We start from the raw sequence: 15,049 nt of genomic DNA, 5'->3' as shown, positions 1-15,049 counted from the left end.
CATGTCTTAAAGTAATAATGGACTGTAGTTTCTCTTTGCTTATTTGAGCTGTTCTTGCCATAATATGGACTTGGTCCTTTTACCAAATAGGGCTATCTTCCGTATACCACCCCTACCTTGTCACAACACAAATGATTGGCTCAAACGCATTAAAGAAATTCCACAAAATAACAAGGCACACCTATTAATTGAAATGCATTCCAGGGGACTACAACATGAAGCTGGTTGAGAGAATGCCAAGAGTGTGCAAAGCTCTTATCAAAGCAAAGGGTGGCTACAATGAAGAATCTCAAAAATTGTCACGTGTGCTCCCTCTCCAGTCTCTAGCTCACCAGGCTGCTCGTTATGGCGCACACCTGTCACAATCGTTATACACACCTGCGTCTCATCAGACTCACCTGGACTCCATCACTTCCATGATTATCTGACACACACACACACACACACACACACACACACACACACACACACACACACACACACACACACACACACACACACACACACACACACACACACACACACACACACACACACAATTGAAGTAGGAAGTTTACAAAAACATAGGTTGGATTCATTAAAACTAGTTTTTCAACCACAACCAATTTCTTGTTAATAAACTATAGTTTTGGCAAGTTGGTTAGGACATCTACTTTGTGCATGACAAGTATTTTTCCAATAATTGTTAACAGACAGATTATTTCACTTATAATTCACTATCACAACTCCAGTGGGTCAGAAGTTTACATACACTAAGTTGACTGTGCCTTTAAACAGCTTGGAAAATTAAAAAAAATTATGTCATGGCTTTAGAAGCTTCTGATAGGCTAATTGACATAATTGGAGGTGTACCTGTGGATTCATTTCAAGGCCTACCTTCAAACTCAGTGCCTCTTGCTTGACATCATGGGAAAACAAAGAGAAATCAGCCAAGACCTCAGAAAAAAATTATAGACATGTCTGGTTCATCCTGGGAGAAACGTCCAAACGCCAGAAGGCGTCACTACAGACACCCTGGTTCGAATCCAGGCTGTATCACAACCGGCTGTGATTGGGAGTCCCATAGGGCGGCGCACAATTGGCCCAACGTCGTCCGGGTTTGGCCGGTGTAGGCAGTCATTGTAAATAAGAATTTGTTCTTCACTGACTTGCCTAGTTCCACGGGACGGTTGAGCAAACATAGGCTAATGCGATTAGCATGAGTTTGTAATTAACAAGAACATTTCCCAGGACATAGACATATCTGATATTGGCAGAAAGATTAACAAGAATTTAAGCTAACTGCACTGTCCAATTTACAGTAGCTATTACAGTGAAATAATACCATGCTATTGTTTGAGGAGAGTCCACAATTTTGGACATGAAAAGTTATTAATAACCAAATTAGGCACATTTGGGCAGTCTTGATACAGAATTTTGAACAGAAATGCAATGGTTCATTACGTCAGTCTAAAACTTTGCACATACACTGCTGCCATCTAGTGGCCAAAGTCCAATTTGCACCTGGGCTGGAATAATACATTATGGCCATTCTCTTGCATTTCAAAGATGGTACAAAAAAAAATAATGCTTGTTTTTTTTCTTTGTATTATCATTTACCAGATCTATTGTGTTATATTCTCCTACACTCCTTTCACATTTCCATAAAAACAATGTTTCCTTTCAAATGGTACCCAAGAATATGCATATCCTTGCTTCAGGGCCTGAGCTACAGGCAGTTAGATTTGGGTATTTCATTTTAGGCGCAAATTGAAAAAAAGGGTCGGAACCTTAATAGGTTGTCAGTGTGCCTTCTTGTGCAAGGCTGATGTCTATCTCTGACCCATATCTCCACGCATCATCTCTGGTATGCCCTTATCCCTCTTGCACTGTATCAGTGCTGCTGCTGCACTGAAACACACAAATATGTATGTGTACAACACGCATACACCCCCCCACACACACACCACAGCTGTGATTCTTCTTCCTTCAAAGTCAAATCCATATACAGCATATCCCATATTCCATGACATTAATAAATAATTCCCACCCGTGATAAATTATGTGCTTTTCAGGCAAACAATGATCGATACTGAATAGTATGCGCTCGGGGGAACTATCAGCATTCCACCGTTCGTTCATGGTAGAAAATGACCTTATAAATTAGTCATGGGACTCCTTCTATATTTATAAACAGTCCATCGATCAAACCCAGATAGTGCTGTCACACCTTCTGACTCTTCTCTACCCCTCCCACTTCCTCCCTCCTTCTCCTACCGCTGCGAGACTCAGACAACCATTGTCTGCACGGCTTACCAGGTCTATGGATGCTATACAATATTTCTTACTTTGTTTTCTTTCATCCCCTCTCTCCCTTCTTCTCAGTATTTATTTTCCTCACTCCTCCCGTTTCCTGTCCTCTAACCACCACTGTCTGCCTGCCTGGGCTCCCGAGTGGCACAGAGGTCTAAGGCACTGCATCTCAGAGCAAGAGGCATTACTACAGTCCCTGGTTCGAATTCAGGCTGTATCACATCCAGCTTTGATTGGGAGTCCCATAGGGCGGAGCACAATTGGCCCAGAGTCGTCCGGGTTTGGGTGGGGTAGGCCGTCATTGTAAATAAGAATTTGATCCTAACTAACTTGGCTAGTTAAAAAAAGGTTACACATTCCCAACGATCGGGTCCTCAGTGCTATAGTGATTCTACACCAGCTCCCGCCCCCTCTCATTCTCTCTTCACCTCCTCACTAGAATCTTTCTTTATTGTCTCATTCATACAGGCTTTTCAACGTTAGCTTGAATTAGCTCAGAGTATCCCCTGGGGTGGGGTGACGCTAAGGTGACGTGCAAAACAGCTCTAGGCTAGCCGTCAGCTACTGTCAATCACTCACTCATACAGGACACTCATTCAAGTATCTGGTTATATTATATGGGATGTCTGTTTTTAGACGAGCTTCATGGAAAAAGTTGTGATCAAAAGGTCAGAAAGTCTGACTTTACTCATACAACTTTACATTGTGGCCAAAATAAGCTGAGAAAGACAGTGGTCGTATCAATGACAGAGAGTGAGTAGGAAGAAACACATGTGAAGCAAAGGAGAGAAAGAGACAGCTGTGACAAAATATGTTTGTGTGCCCGTGTTGGCCCACGTGTGTGTATCTGTGAGTGTTGCAGTGTAACAGTACACCGGCCATACCCAAGCCTGCTGGCTGTGTTGGTGTTTGGCTGTGATTGTGGCTGAGGTCCAGCACGCAGGAGTCAGTCTCCATGTCCTTCAGTCAGGACAGCCACACTGTCTGTCCCCTCTACTGTCCCCTGCAGCCACAAACAACAAACTGCCAGCAAACACACTGCACTATGACTGGTATATGCCACCCCCCCCACACACACACTATCAAATGACCCTTGGCAGGCAGTATAATGCCATACACCCACCAATGCAGCAGGTTAACTGGCTATAACACCATACAACAAGAGCTAAATGCTAACTTCACCACCAACACAGCAGGTTAGCCAGCTATAACACCATATAACAAGAGCTAAATGCTAACTTCACCACCAACACAGCAGGCTAGCTGGCTATAAGCACCATATAACAAGAGCTAAATGCTAACTTCACCACCAACACAGCAGGTTAGCCAGCTATAACACCATATAACAAGAGCTACATGCTAACTTCACCACCAACACAGCAGGCTAGCTGGCTATAAGCACCATATAACAAGAGCGAAATGCTAACTTCACCAACACAGCAGGTTAGCTGGCTATAACACCATATAACAAGAGCTAAATGCTAACTTCACCACCAACACAGCAGGCTAGCTGGCTATAAGACCATATAACAAGAGCCATACAAACAAGGCAGACGAATAGGATGTATAAACAATGAACCCATATAAATAGGCCAAGCCATACGTACCCATAAGAATATGACTACCTGGTCAGGCATAAGCCATATGGATACATCTAGACAGTGTCCTCCAAGGAGTTCTTTTATGAGTCAAATCAAAACCCATATACAAGCCATACATAATCCTTAAGCCATATAAGAATTCCAAGCCATACAATTAATACATTTTAATTTGATATTTTGTTGTCACATACACTGGATAGGTGCAGTGAAATGTGTTGTTCTACAGGGTCAGCCATAGTAGTACGGCGCCGCTGGAGCAAATGAACCGTTAAGTGCCTTAGCCGTATAAACAACCCATTTGAATATGATACTATGTGACCTCACCTTCGTGGCCCATCTTGACGGTGTCCTCATTGGAGTTGTTGTTGTAGATGAGCACGGCGGAGGCGTTGAAGGCCGAGGCCTTGAGGATCTTCTCCTTGAAGGTGCAGTTGCCGCGCTGCAGCAGGGCCACCCAGTGCCCCGTCCGGGGAGGCACCGCGAAGCGAGTGTGGGGGTCGCAGCCCTGGCGGTCCACAACTGGAGAGGGGGAGGGGTGAAGGGTTAGGAACCATACCAGGCTGTATAAAATGGTGAGTGGTGTCAGTGTATTTGAAGGGATGCTGATAAACTATTTATAACTCATGAATATGTAATTGAGTAATCAAATAAAGTAATTGTAAATCAAAAGTCATAGCATGGAACTACTGTGGGGGTTTCACCCCTGCACAGATGCAGCATAGAGTGAGTGGATTAGAACCCCCCCACACACACCTCAGTCTCCGTGAGTTGCTTAACCTCTGCCAGTGTATGAAGTAGTTAAAAATGCACACAGCTGCCTATGGACAGCAGTCACTAGCTCACATTTCGTGCTAATTAAAAAAACACAGTTTAATGCCCTTTAACAAATCCACAACCAGGAAATCCAGTGGCTTATCCAGTGGAAATCCAGTGGTCACTATAGAAAAACAAATCACAACATCAACGCTAAGTACTGCACGGAGTGACTGCCGAGAAGACATAAAAGAAAAAAGGTTTACACATTAAGCAGAAAGCATGAGCCGTTTACAAAATGGGAAACTCTTCAGTAGTTACCAGTCACTCAGGTCAATGTTGTGTAGGGTTGCACATTTTGGGGAATATTCAGGAGGTGGAAAATTTCCGTGGGAATATATGGGAATTAACGGAAATATATGCAAATTAATATTAATACCATTTAAAATGTAGATGTTTTTTGTATTAGATATATGTACCATTTTATATGGAGACAGAAACATAAACCTTTTACCTTATCATAAGTAGACAATTGCAAATGACTAAATCCTTCCAATAGAAAACTATTTAATTATGAATTGAACTTTAAATGAGTTGACTCTTCACATGGGATGATTTCACTGAACAATAAAAGAAAGGGAATATTGAATGATCCATCGCATCTCCCCAAAACGTTTAACATACATCTGTAAAATGATAGTCTAGAAACTAAAGCCTTGGTTGTCTTCCTCTCATGCTGCCATGTCTTCTCCCTGGACCTTCTCAATGTCCACCTCTTGAACATCAGACTCTGAGGCCTCATCTTCACTGTCAAGTTCCAACCTTGTTGAGGATGGCTCGTTGTCAGGATCAAAAAGCCTCAAATTTGCCCGGTTGGCCACCAATTTTTCAACCCTTGTATTGGTCAACCTGATGCGTGCTTTGGTGTGTGTGTGTGTTCCCAAACAAGGACTAGTTGCGCTCTGAGGCGGCTGATGTTGGTGGGATTTGGAGGATGATGGAGGCAACGAGGAAAGAGCCTCAGATCCACAAAGTCCCTTCCACCAGGTGGCTGATGAGATATGTTGGCATGACTGCCATATTGCATCTCCATCCCAAAGCCCTTGCTTAGAAGTGTACTTCGCCAGACTGCCAAGAGCCTTGCCCTCATTCAGGCCAAGTTGGCGAGACACAGTAGTGATGACACCATAGGCCTTGTTGATCTCTGCGCCAGACAGGATGCTCTTGTCAGCATACTTGGGGTCCAACATGTACGCTGTGGCTTGTATGAGCTTCAGGCAGAAGTCTTCACGCTTTTTGATGCATTTCAAAACTGCAGTTTCCTCTGCTTGGAGCAACAGTGAAGTGGGCAGGGCAGTACAGATTTCATTCTCTTACATCTGCAAGCAGAGACTGAACATCAGACAGGATGGCAGTCTCTCCCTCAATCCGTGCAATGGCTACTGCTATAGGTTTCAGGAGTTTCAGGCTGCTTACCACTCTCTCCCAAAATACATCATCCAGGAGGATCCTCTTGATGGGGCTGTCCATATCATCAGACTGTGATATGGCCATTTTTTGGAGAGACTCCTTCTCCTCCAGCAGACTGTCAAACATGATGACAACACCACCCCAACGAGTGTTGCTGGGCAGCTTCAATGTGGTGCTCTTATTCTTCTCACTTTGCTTGGTGAGGTAGATTGCTGCTAAAACTTGATGACCCTTCACCTACCTAACCATTTCCTTGGCTCTCTTGTAGAGTGTATCCATTGTTTTCAGTGCCATGATGTCCTTGAGGAGCAGATTCAATGCATGAGCAGCACAGTGCAAATACCTTCTGTGGTCCAAGGTCATTGATGACTGCCTTCAGCTCATCTGCAATGTAGAGACCGGTGTGTCTATTGTCCCTTGTGTCTGTGCTCTTGTAGAATACTGGTTGAGGGGTGGAGATTACGTAGTTAATTATTCCTTGCCCACGAACATTCGACCACCCATCAGAGATGATTGTAATACAGTCTGCTTTCTCTATGATTTGCTTGACCATCACTTGAACTCTGTTGAACTCTGCATCCAGCAAATGAGTAGATAAAGCATGTCTGGTTGGAGGGGTATATGCTGGGCGAAGAACATTCAGAAATCTCTTCCAGTACGCATTGATGGTGAGCATCAGAGGTGAACCAGTTGCATACACAGCTCGAGCAAGACATTAATCAGCATCTCTGACTACGTTCCTCCATTGAGTCAAAAAAAGGAGGACCATGAGCTGTTGCTATCGATAAGGTGTCTGACTCAGAATTTTCACCTCGAATAGAAGTAGAGGGACTTTTGTCAGAGGTTTCTTGTTGTGAGCACTGAGGGAAATTTATGCACTTGGCCCGATGATTCTGCATCTGTTGCATTCTTCACATATGATTTGGCACAGCATTTGCAAATTTACACAGCTTTTCCTTCTACATTAGCAGCAGTGAAATGTCTCCACACATCAAATAGTGCCCGTGGCATTTTCCTGTAAGGATAAGAAACATTTAAAAAAAAAAATACAAAAAATACAATTCCATGTAGAGATAAATAGTTAAGCAGTTAGATTAAACAACTCCTTTGTAAGATGAATGTTTTAAAATGAAACATGTGTGGAAACAGGTGAATTAACACTCTGTTTTGTATTTATCATGGATCCCCATTAGCTGCTGCCAAAGCAGCAGCTACTCTTCCTGGGGTCCAGCAAAATTAAGGCAGTTTATTAAATTTAAAAACATTACAATACATTCACAGATTTCACAATACACTGTGTGCCCTCAGGCCCCTACTCCAACACTTCCACATATCTACAGTACTAAATCGATGTGTATGTATAGTGCGTATGTTATCGTGTGTGTATGCGTGTGTCTGTGCCAATGTTTGTGTTGCTTCACAGTCCCCGCTGTTCCACAAGGTGCTTTTTTAATCTGTTTTTTTAAATCAAATTTTACTGCTTGCGTCAGTTACTTGATCTGGAATAGAGTTCCATGTAGTCGTGGCTCTATTCTAGACTTGGGGACTGTGAAGAGACCTCTTGTGGCATGTTTTGTTGGGTATGCATGGGTGTGCCAGTAGTGTCTGACCTGTGTGCCAGTAGTTTAGTCAGACAGCTCGGTGCATTCAAGCACCTCTCATAAATAAAAGTAGTGATAAAGTCACTCACCTCCACTTTCAGCCAGGAGAGATTGACATACATATTATTAATATTAGCTCTCTGTGTACATCCAAGGGCCAGCCATGCTGTCCTGTTCTGAGCTAATTGCAATTTTCTTTGTAGCACCTGACCACACGACTGAACAGTAGTCCAGGTGCGACAAAACTAGGGCCTGCCTTGTTCATAGTGTTGTTAAGGCAGAGCATCGCTTTATTATAAACAGACTTCTCCCCATCTTAGCTACTACTGCATCAATATGTTTTGACCATGACAGTTTACAATCCAGGGCTAACTTAGTCGTGGCCAAAAGTTTTGAGAATTACACAAATATTAATTTTCACAAAGTCTGCTACCTCAGTTTGTATGATGGCAATTTGCATATACTCCAGAATGTTATGAAGAGTGATCAGATTAATTGCAAAGTCCCTCTTTGCCATGCAAATGAACTGAATCCCCCAAAAACATTTCCACTGCATTTCAGCCCTGCCACAAAAGGACCAGCTGACATCATGTCAGTGATTCTCTCGTTAACACAGGTGTTAGTGTTGACGAGGACAAGGCTGGAGATCACTCTGTCATGCTGATTGAGTTCGAATAACAGACTGGAAGCTTCAGTGGCTCAGTTGGTAGAGCATGGTGCTTGCAACGCCAGGGTTGTGGGTTCGATTCCCACGGGGGGCCAGTACAAAAAAAGTATGAATGTATGTACTTGTAAGTCGCTCTGGATAAGAGCGTCTGCTAAATGACTTAAATGTAAATGTAAAACAAGAGTGGTGCTTGGAATCATTGTTCTTCCTCTGTCAAGCATGGTTACCTGCAAGGAAACACATGCCGTCATCATTGCTTTGCACAAAAAGGGCTTCACAGGCAATGATATTGCTGCCAGTAAGATTCCACCTAAATCAAACATTTATTGGATCATCAAGAACTTCAAGGAGAGCGGTTCAATTGTTGTGAAGAAGGCTTCAGGGCACCCAAGAAAGTCCAGCAAGCACCAGGACCATCTCCTATATTTGATTCAGCTGTGGGATCGGGGCACCACCAGTACAGAGCTTGCTCAGGAATGACAGCAGGCAAGTGTGAGTGCATCTGCACGCACAGTGATGCAAAGACTTTTGGAGAATGGCCTGGTGTCAAGGGCAGCAAAGAAGCCACTTCTCTCGAGGAAAAACATCAGGGACAGACTGATATTCTGCAAAAGGTACAGCGATTGGACTGCTGAGGACTGGGGTAAAGTCATTTTTTCTGATGAATCCCCTTTCCGATTGTTTGGGGCATCCGGAAAAAAGCTTGTACGGAGAAGACAAGGTGAGCGCTACCATCAGTCCGGTGTCATGCCAACAGCAAAGCATCCTGAGACCATTCATGTGTGGGGTTGCTTCTCAGCCAAGGGAGTGGGCTCACTCACAATTTTGCCTAAGAACACAGCCATGAATAAAGAATGGTACCAACACATCCTCCGAGAGCATCTTCTCCCAACCATCCAGGAACAGTTTGGTGATGAACAATGCCTTTTCCAGCATGATGGAGCACCTTGTCATAAGGTGAAAGTGATAACTAAGTGGCTCGGGGAACAAAACATTGATATTTTGGGTCCATGGCCAGGAAACTCCCCAGACCTTAATCCCATTGAGAACTTGTGGTCAATCCTCAAGAGGCGGGTGGACAAACAAAAACCCACAAATTCTGACACACTCCAAGCATTGATTATGCAAGAATGGGCTGCCATCAGTCAGGATGTGGCCCAGAAGTTAATTGACAGCATGCCAGGGCGGTTTGCAGACGTCTTGAAAAAGAAGGGTCAACACTGCAAATATTGACTCTTTGCATCAACTTCATGTAATTGTCAATAAAAGCCTTTGACACTTATGAAATGCTTGTAATTATACTTCAGTATTCCATAGTAACATCTGACAAAAATATCTAAAGATAATGAAGCAGCAAACTTTGTGGAAATTAATATTTGTGTCATTCTTAAAACTTTTGGCCACGACTGTATTCATTGACACCCACTCTGAAACTAACTGCAACTCTTTGTTGAGTGTTGCAGTCATCTCAGTCGCTGTAGTAGCTGTCGTGTATAGTGTTGAGTCATCCGCATACATAGACACTCTGGCTTTACTCAAAACCAGTGGCATGTCTTTAGTAAAATTGAAAAAAGCAAGGGGCCTAAACAGCTACCCTGGGGAATTCCTGATTCTAACTGGTCTATATTTGAGGCTTCCATTAAAGAACACCCTCTGTGTTCTGTTAGACAAGTAACTATTTATCTACATTATAGCAGGGGGTGTAAAGCCATAACACATACGTTTTTCCAGCAGCAGACTATGATCGATAATGTCAAAAGCTGCACTGAAGTCTAACAAGACAGCCCCCACAATCATTTTATCATCAATTTCTCTCAGCCAACCATCAGTAATTTGTGTAAGTGCTGTGCTTGTTGAGTGTCCTTTCCTATAAGCATGCTGAAATTCTGTTGTCAATTTGTTTACTGTGAAATACCATTGTATCTAGTCAAACATAATTTTTCCAGAAGTTTACGAAGGGTTGGTAACAGGCTGATTGCTCGGCTATTTGAGCCAGTTAAGGGGGCTTTAGTATTCTTGGGTAGCGGAATGACTTTCATCTTCTCTCCAGGCCTGAGGGCACACACTCTCCAGTAGGCTTACATTGAAGATGTGGCAAATAGGAGTGGCATTATCGTCTGCTATTATCCTCAGTAATTGTCCATCCAGATTGTCAGACCCCAGTGGCTTATCATTGTTGATAGACAATTTTTTCACCTCTTCCACACGGACTTTACGGAATTCAAAAGTACAATTCTTGTCTTTCATAATTTGGTCCGATATAATTGGATGTGTAGTGTCAGCGTTTGTTGCTGGCATGTCATCCCTAAGTTTAATTACTTTTTCATTGGCAAGATAAGCAAAGACGTTTGCAATTTCAGTGGGCTTTGTGATGAATGAGCCATCTGATTCAATGAATGAAGGAGCAGAGTTGGCTTTTTTACCCAAATGTATTATTTAAGGTGCCCCAAGGCTCAAGGAAGCTAAAACCCACAAACTAATTAGCAGAAATTGTTAACAAGTTAGAAATTATTTAAATACACTTAAGATACTATACACTTAAGATGTAAGATACTATTGACTAGTTAACAAAAAAGAATCATGTCATAAAATATATTCACCCCACCCCACCCAGTATTGTAATCAAAACTTACCAGAAAACATGTAGTCCTTGGCTCAGGCAGTGTAGTAGCGTGGGCTCAATAGCATCTCATTAGTGTGCAAGATCTTGAGAATCAGCTGTACATGTGATGGAAGAGTGCACTGCATATGTGATGGAAGAATGCACTGTGCATGCAGAGGGTTGCAATTCCATTGAATTGGGGATAGTTTAACCAAAGTATGCCACAAGACCTAGAATTGTGTGTATCCCATAAAAAAGGTTCACTGTTAAGCTAACTTTGATGAATTTAAGCAAAATTCCCCAAATTCCAAGGCTTAACTTCCCATGGAAAATTTCAGAAAAGAATCCTGAAATTTACCGGAAAGTTCCTGACCCTTTGCAACCCTAATGTTGTGTACTAGCCATGCCCTGCTAAACCAGTGGACTGCAAAGCTTTTCATTACGGCAGGAAACCCATAACAAAATATGTTATGTGCATCTAAAATTGCACCCTTTTCCTTATATAATTCACTACTTTTGACAGTGCCTTCAGAAAGTATTCACACCCCTTGACTTTTTCCACATTTTGTTGTGTTACAGCCTGAATTTAAAATTGATTAAATTGAGATTTTTGTCACTGGCCTAAACACAATACCACATAATGTCAAAGTTGAATTGTGTTTTATTTGTATTTTTACAAATTAATTAAAAATGAAAAGCTCAAATGTAGAGTCAATAAGGATTCAACATATTTGTTATGTCAAGCCTAAATAAGTTCAGGAGTAAAAATGAGCTTAAGCCACATAAGTTCCATGGACTCACTCTGTGTGTAATAACAGTGTTTAACATGATTTTTTAATGACTACCTCATCTCTGTACCCCACACATACAATAATCTGTAAGGTTTTAGTCGAGCATTGAATTTCAAACACAGATTCAACCACAAAGACCAGGGAGGTTTTCCAATGCCTCACAAAGACGTTCACCTATTGGTAGATGGATACAATTTTTTAAAGCAGACATTGAATATCCCTTTGAGCATGGTGAAGTTATTAATTACACTTTGGATGGTGTGTCAATACAACCAGTCACCACAAAGAACAGGCACCCTTCTTAACTCAGTACCGGAGAGGAAGGAAACTGCTCAGGGATTTCACCATGAAGCCAATGGTGACTAAAACAGTTACAGACTTTAATGGCTGTGATAGGATAAAACTGAGGCTGGATCAACAACATTGAAGTTACTCCACAATACTAACCTTACTGACAGAGTGAAAAGAAGAATGTACAGAATGGAAATATTCCAAAACATGCATTCTGTTTGCCACAAGGCACTAAAGTAATACTGCACAAATGCCGCAAAGCAGTTAACTTTTTGTCCAGAATACAATGTGTAATGTTTGAGGCAAATCCAATACAACATTTTACTGAGTACCACTCTCCATATTTTCAAGCATAGTGGTGGCTGCATCATGGTATGGGTATGCTTGTAATCGTTAAGGACTGGGGTCTTTTTCAGGATAAAAAGAAATGGAGCTAAGCACAGGCAAAAATCCTAGAGGAAAACCTGATTCAGTCTGCTTTCTGCCAGACACAGAGATGAGTTTACCATTCAGCAGGACAATAACCTAAAACACAAAGCCATATCTGCACTTGAGTTGCCAAGTTACAGCTTTGACAAAATCGTCTGTACTTCAAAATCTATGGCAAGACCTGAAAATGGTTGTCTAGCAATGACAATTAATTTCAGAGCTTTTTGAAAAGAATAATAGGTAAATGTTGCACAATCCAGGTGGGGATAGCTATTAGAGACGTACCCAGCCAAGGAAATACCACCAGCCAAACCTTCTCCTAACCCGGACGACGCTGGGCTAATTGTGTGCCGCCCCATGGGGCTCCCGGTCACGGCTGGCTGTGACACAGCCAGGAATCAAACCGAAACTAATTTCACACATAACAGCAAATGAAACGGTGAGGAGAGAACATTGTTGGAAAAGGGCTCGTAAACTAAGCAATAAAGTATCAGTATGATGGGGAAGAAAGGGGGAGATTGGGTGAGATAATGAGCGAGTGGAAGCGAACTATGCATAATTATATAATCACCAATTGTGAATGAAGAACAGTGTCCCATTCTATCGTATTGATCTATTCTAATTATAATCTAAAACATTTAAAAAACAGAATGATGCGCACTGAGCATGTGCCACCACCAAATTATATGATGACAATGCTACGGGCTATATTCATTATTTATGTGACATGGGCATGCTCCGATTGATGCCATTCCCTGACACCATTTAAGCACGAGCTGACAATAATTGACATTTTTTGACTGCTGTCATATCGACACATTCATTATAATGACATTATTGCTTCTGTGCTGATTTTCACTATTTATCAAGCCCACTTGGTGCTTAAAGTGATGTTTAGGCTACTTATGTTTTCATCATTTGACTGTGCGTCATTATAAAAAGATACTCTTACCGCGTTCCAACACATGCTCTGTTTCATAGTTGTAATATGTTGTTTACATATAGCCTACAGTATTGTAATGTTACCTAAGACTTTCATAAACACAACCAAATTATTAATTTCGCAATAGCATATATGAAATGTATTAATTACACCGTTAGAATGTTGCAGTCAGAATGACTGCTCATTAGCTTGAAGGGGGGGGTCCATCGATGCCCAGCGGTTCTACTGTTAATAGCAAAGACCCAGCAGACAGAGGGCTGATAGAGACTGGGCTGATACAATCAATGTCTGTGACCTTGTATTGTGTTTCAGAAAGGCAGGGAAGGAGAAGCGAGTGTTTCTGCTTGTTTCAGCGTCCTTTCTTGTTCCCGTAAACACTCAAATCAGCGCTGATGGATCTATGCATTAAAATACTGTAATGTGAGCTTGTGTGAGTGAGGGTGTGTGTGTGTACTAGGGACTGGTGATTGCTAGTTGTATTCTGTGAGTGAGGGTGTGTGTACTAGGGACTGGTGATTGATAGTGTATTCTGTGAGTGAGGGTGTGTGTGTGTGTGTTTTTACCCCTCTTTCCCTCTAGTGCATGGTGGCGGCATGGTCCCTGTCCTGTAGGTTCACCTTCCATGGACACACACTCAGAGACAGACAGTGTAATATTCATCAGGCTGCAGTGTCAACACTAGGGAGCAAATGCTCACTGTCCCCATAGGATTTACTCTACATGTGTGTGTGGCTCATTGAGTCAGTCCTGGCATATGCGTGTATGTCTATATCTGCGTGTGTGTGTGAGCATGTACTATAGTTGAGCGCATAATGAGCAGTTCATTTAAAATTCTGAGAATTTAAGAGAGACAACACACTATCACGTACGTAACGTTATCATTAACTAAACATATTCACTAAATGAATCATACACAGGCCGTCAAGATTTAATACACATGCACAAAACTAGCAACCCAAATGTGCCCCAAACACAAAAAAAAGTGCTTCATACACAGCCTGGTAAAACGTGAGCAGCAGGTCAATAGCTCTTAGGAGAGAAAAGGTAGAGCGGTACAGTACTTGACTGTTCACTGTAAAAAGGCCGCAGTCAGGACGACTTCTATTGACTTCACTCAATGCCATGAGAACCATGCCCGACGTTCATTTTAGCCTAATGAACAGGCACTCATTCAGGAAGGATGATTTAAAGTGGCAATCTGCAGTTCAAACAATAGCAAGTGCCATCCTGCCACTGATTTGGTAAAGAGCTGAGGGATGGGGCAATGTAACCTCAAACACAGACAGAGCTATGGGTACAAGGACTGACTATCTATGATCTAACAATTATAGTTAGAGGCTATACAGTGTTTGTTTACAAACAAAGAAGTAAAATATATTCTTCAAAAATCAATGGGTATACATCATTCATTTAAAAGTCTAAAAATGGATGCAGCAACTGCAGATCGCACCTTTAAGGGTGTGAGCGCGTGTATGATGTGAACATGTATAATGTATGGGGGAAGAAATGCACACAAAATGGCTGTTTAATGTTAATAAACCGCCTTCCAGGCGAATTTGGGCAGATTAAATTTAGCCACTATCGTTGGCGTGTCAGCACTATCCCATTC

The 15,049-nt window shown here is 42.1% G+C and overlaps 1 protein-coding gene across 2 annotated transcripts in view; it reads right to left on the bottom strand.

Annotated features, from left to right (window-relative positions):
- Positions 1-15,049, bottom strand: part of LOC120048043 (E3 ubiquitin-protein ligase RNF130-like) — a 69,070-nt gene that overhangs the window by 40,523 nt on the left and 13,498 nt on the right. For both annotated transcript variants that reach the window (XM_038993723.1, XM_038993722.1), the window contains exon 3: positions 4,218-4,412. In XM_038993723.1, coding sequence (XP_038849651.1) covers positions 4,218-4,412 — 195 coding nt within the window. The remainder of the gene's footprint in view (positions 1-4,217; positions 4,413-15,049) is intronic.

Source organism: Salvelinus namaycush, chromosome 5 (assembly GCF_016432855.1).
Source record: "Salvelinus namaycush isolate Seneca chromosome 5, SaNama_1.0, whole genome shotgun sequence".
Taxonomy (NCBI): Eukaryota; Metazoa; Chordata; class Actinopteri; order Salmoniformes; family Salmonidae; genus Salvelinus; species Salvelinus namaycush.
This window is presented reverse-complemented; position numbering and strand designations above follow the sequence as displayed.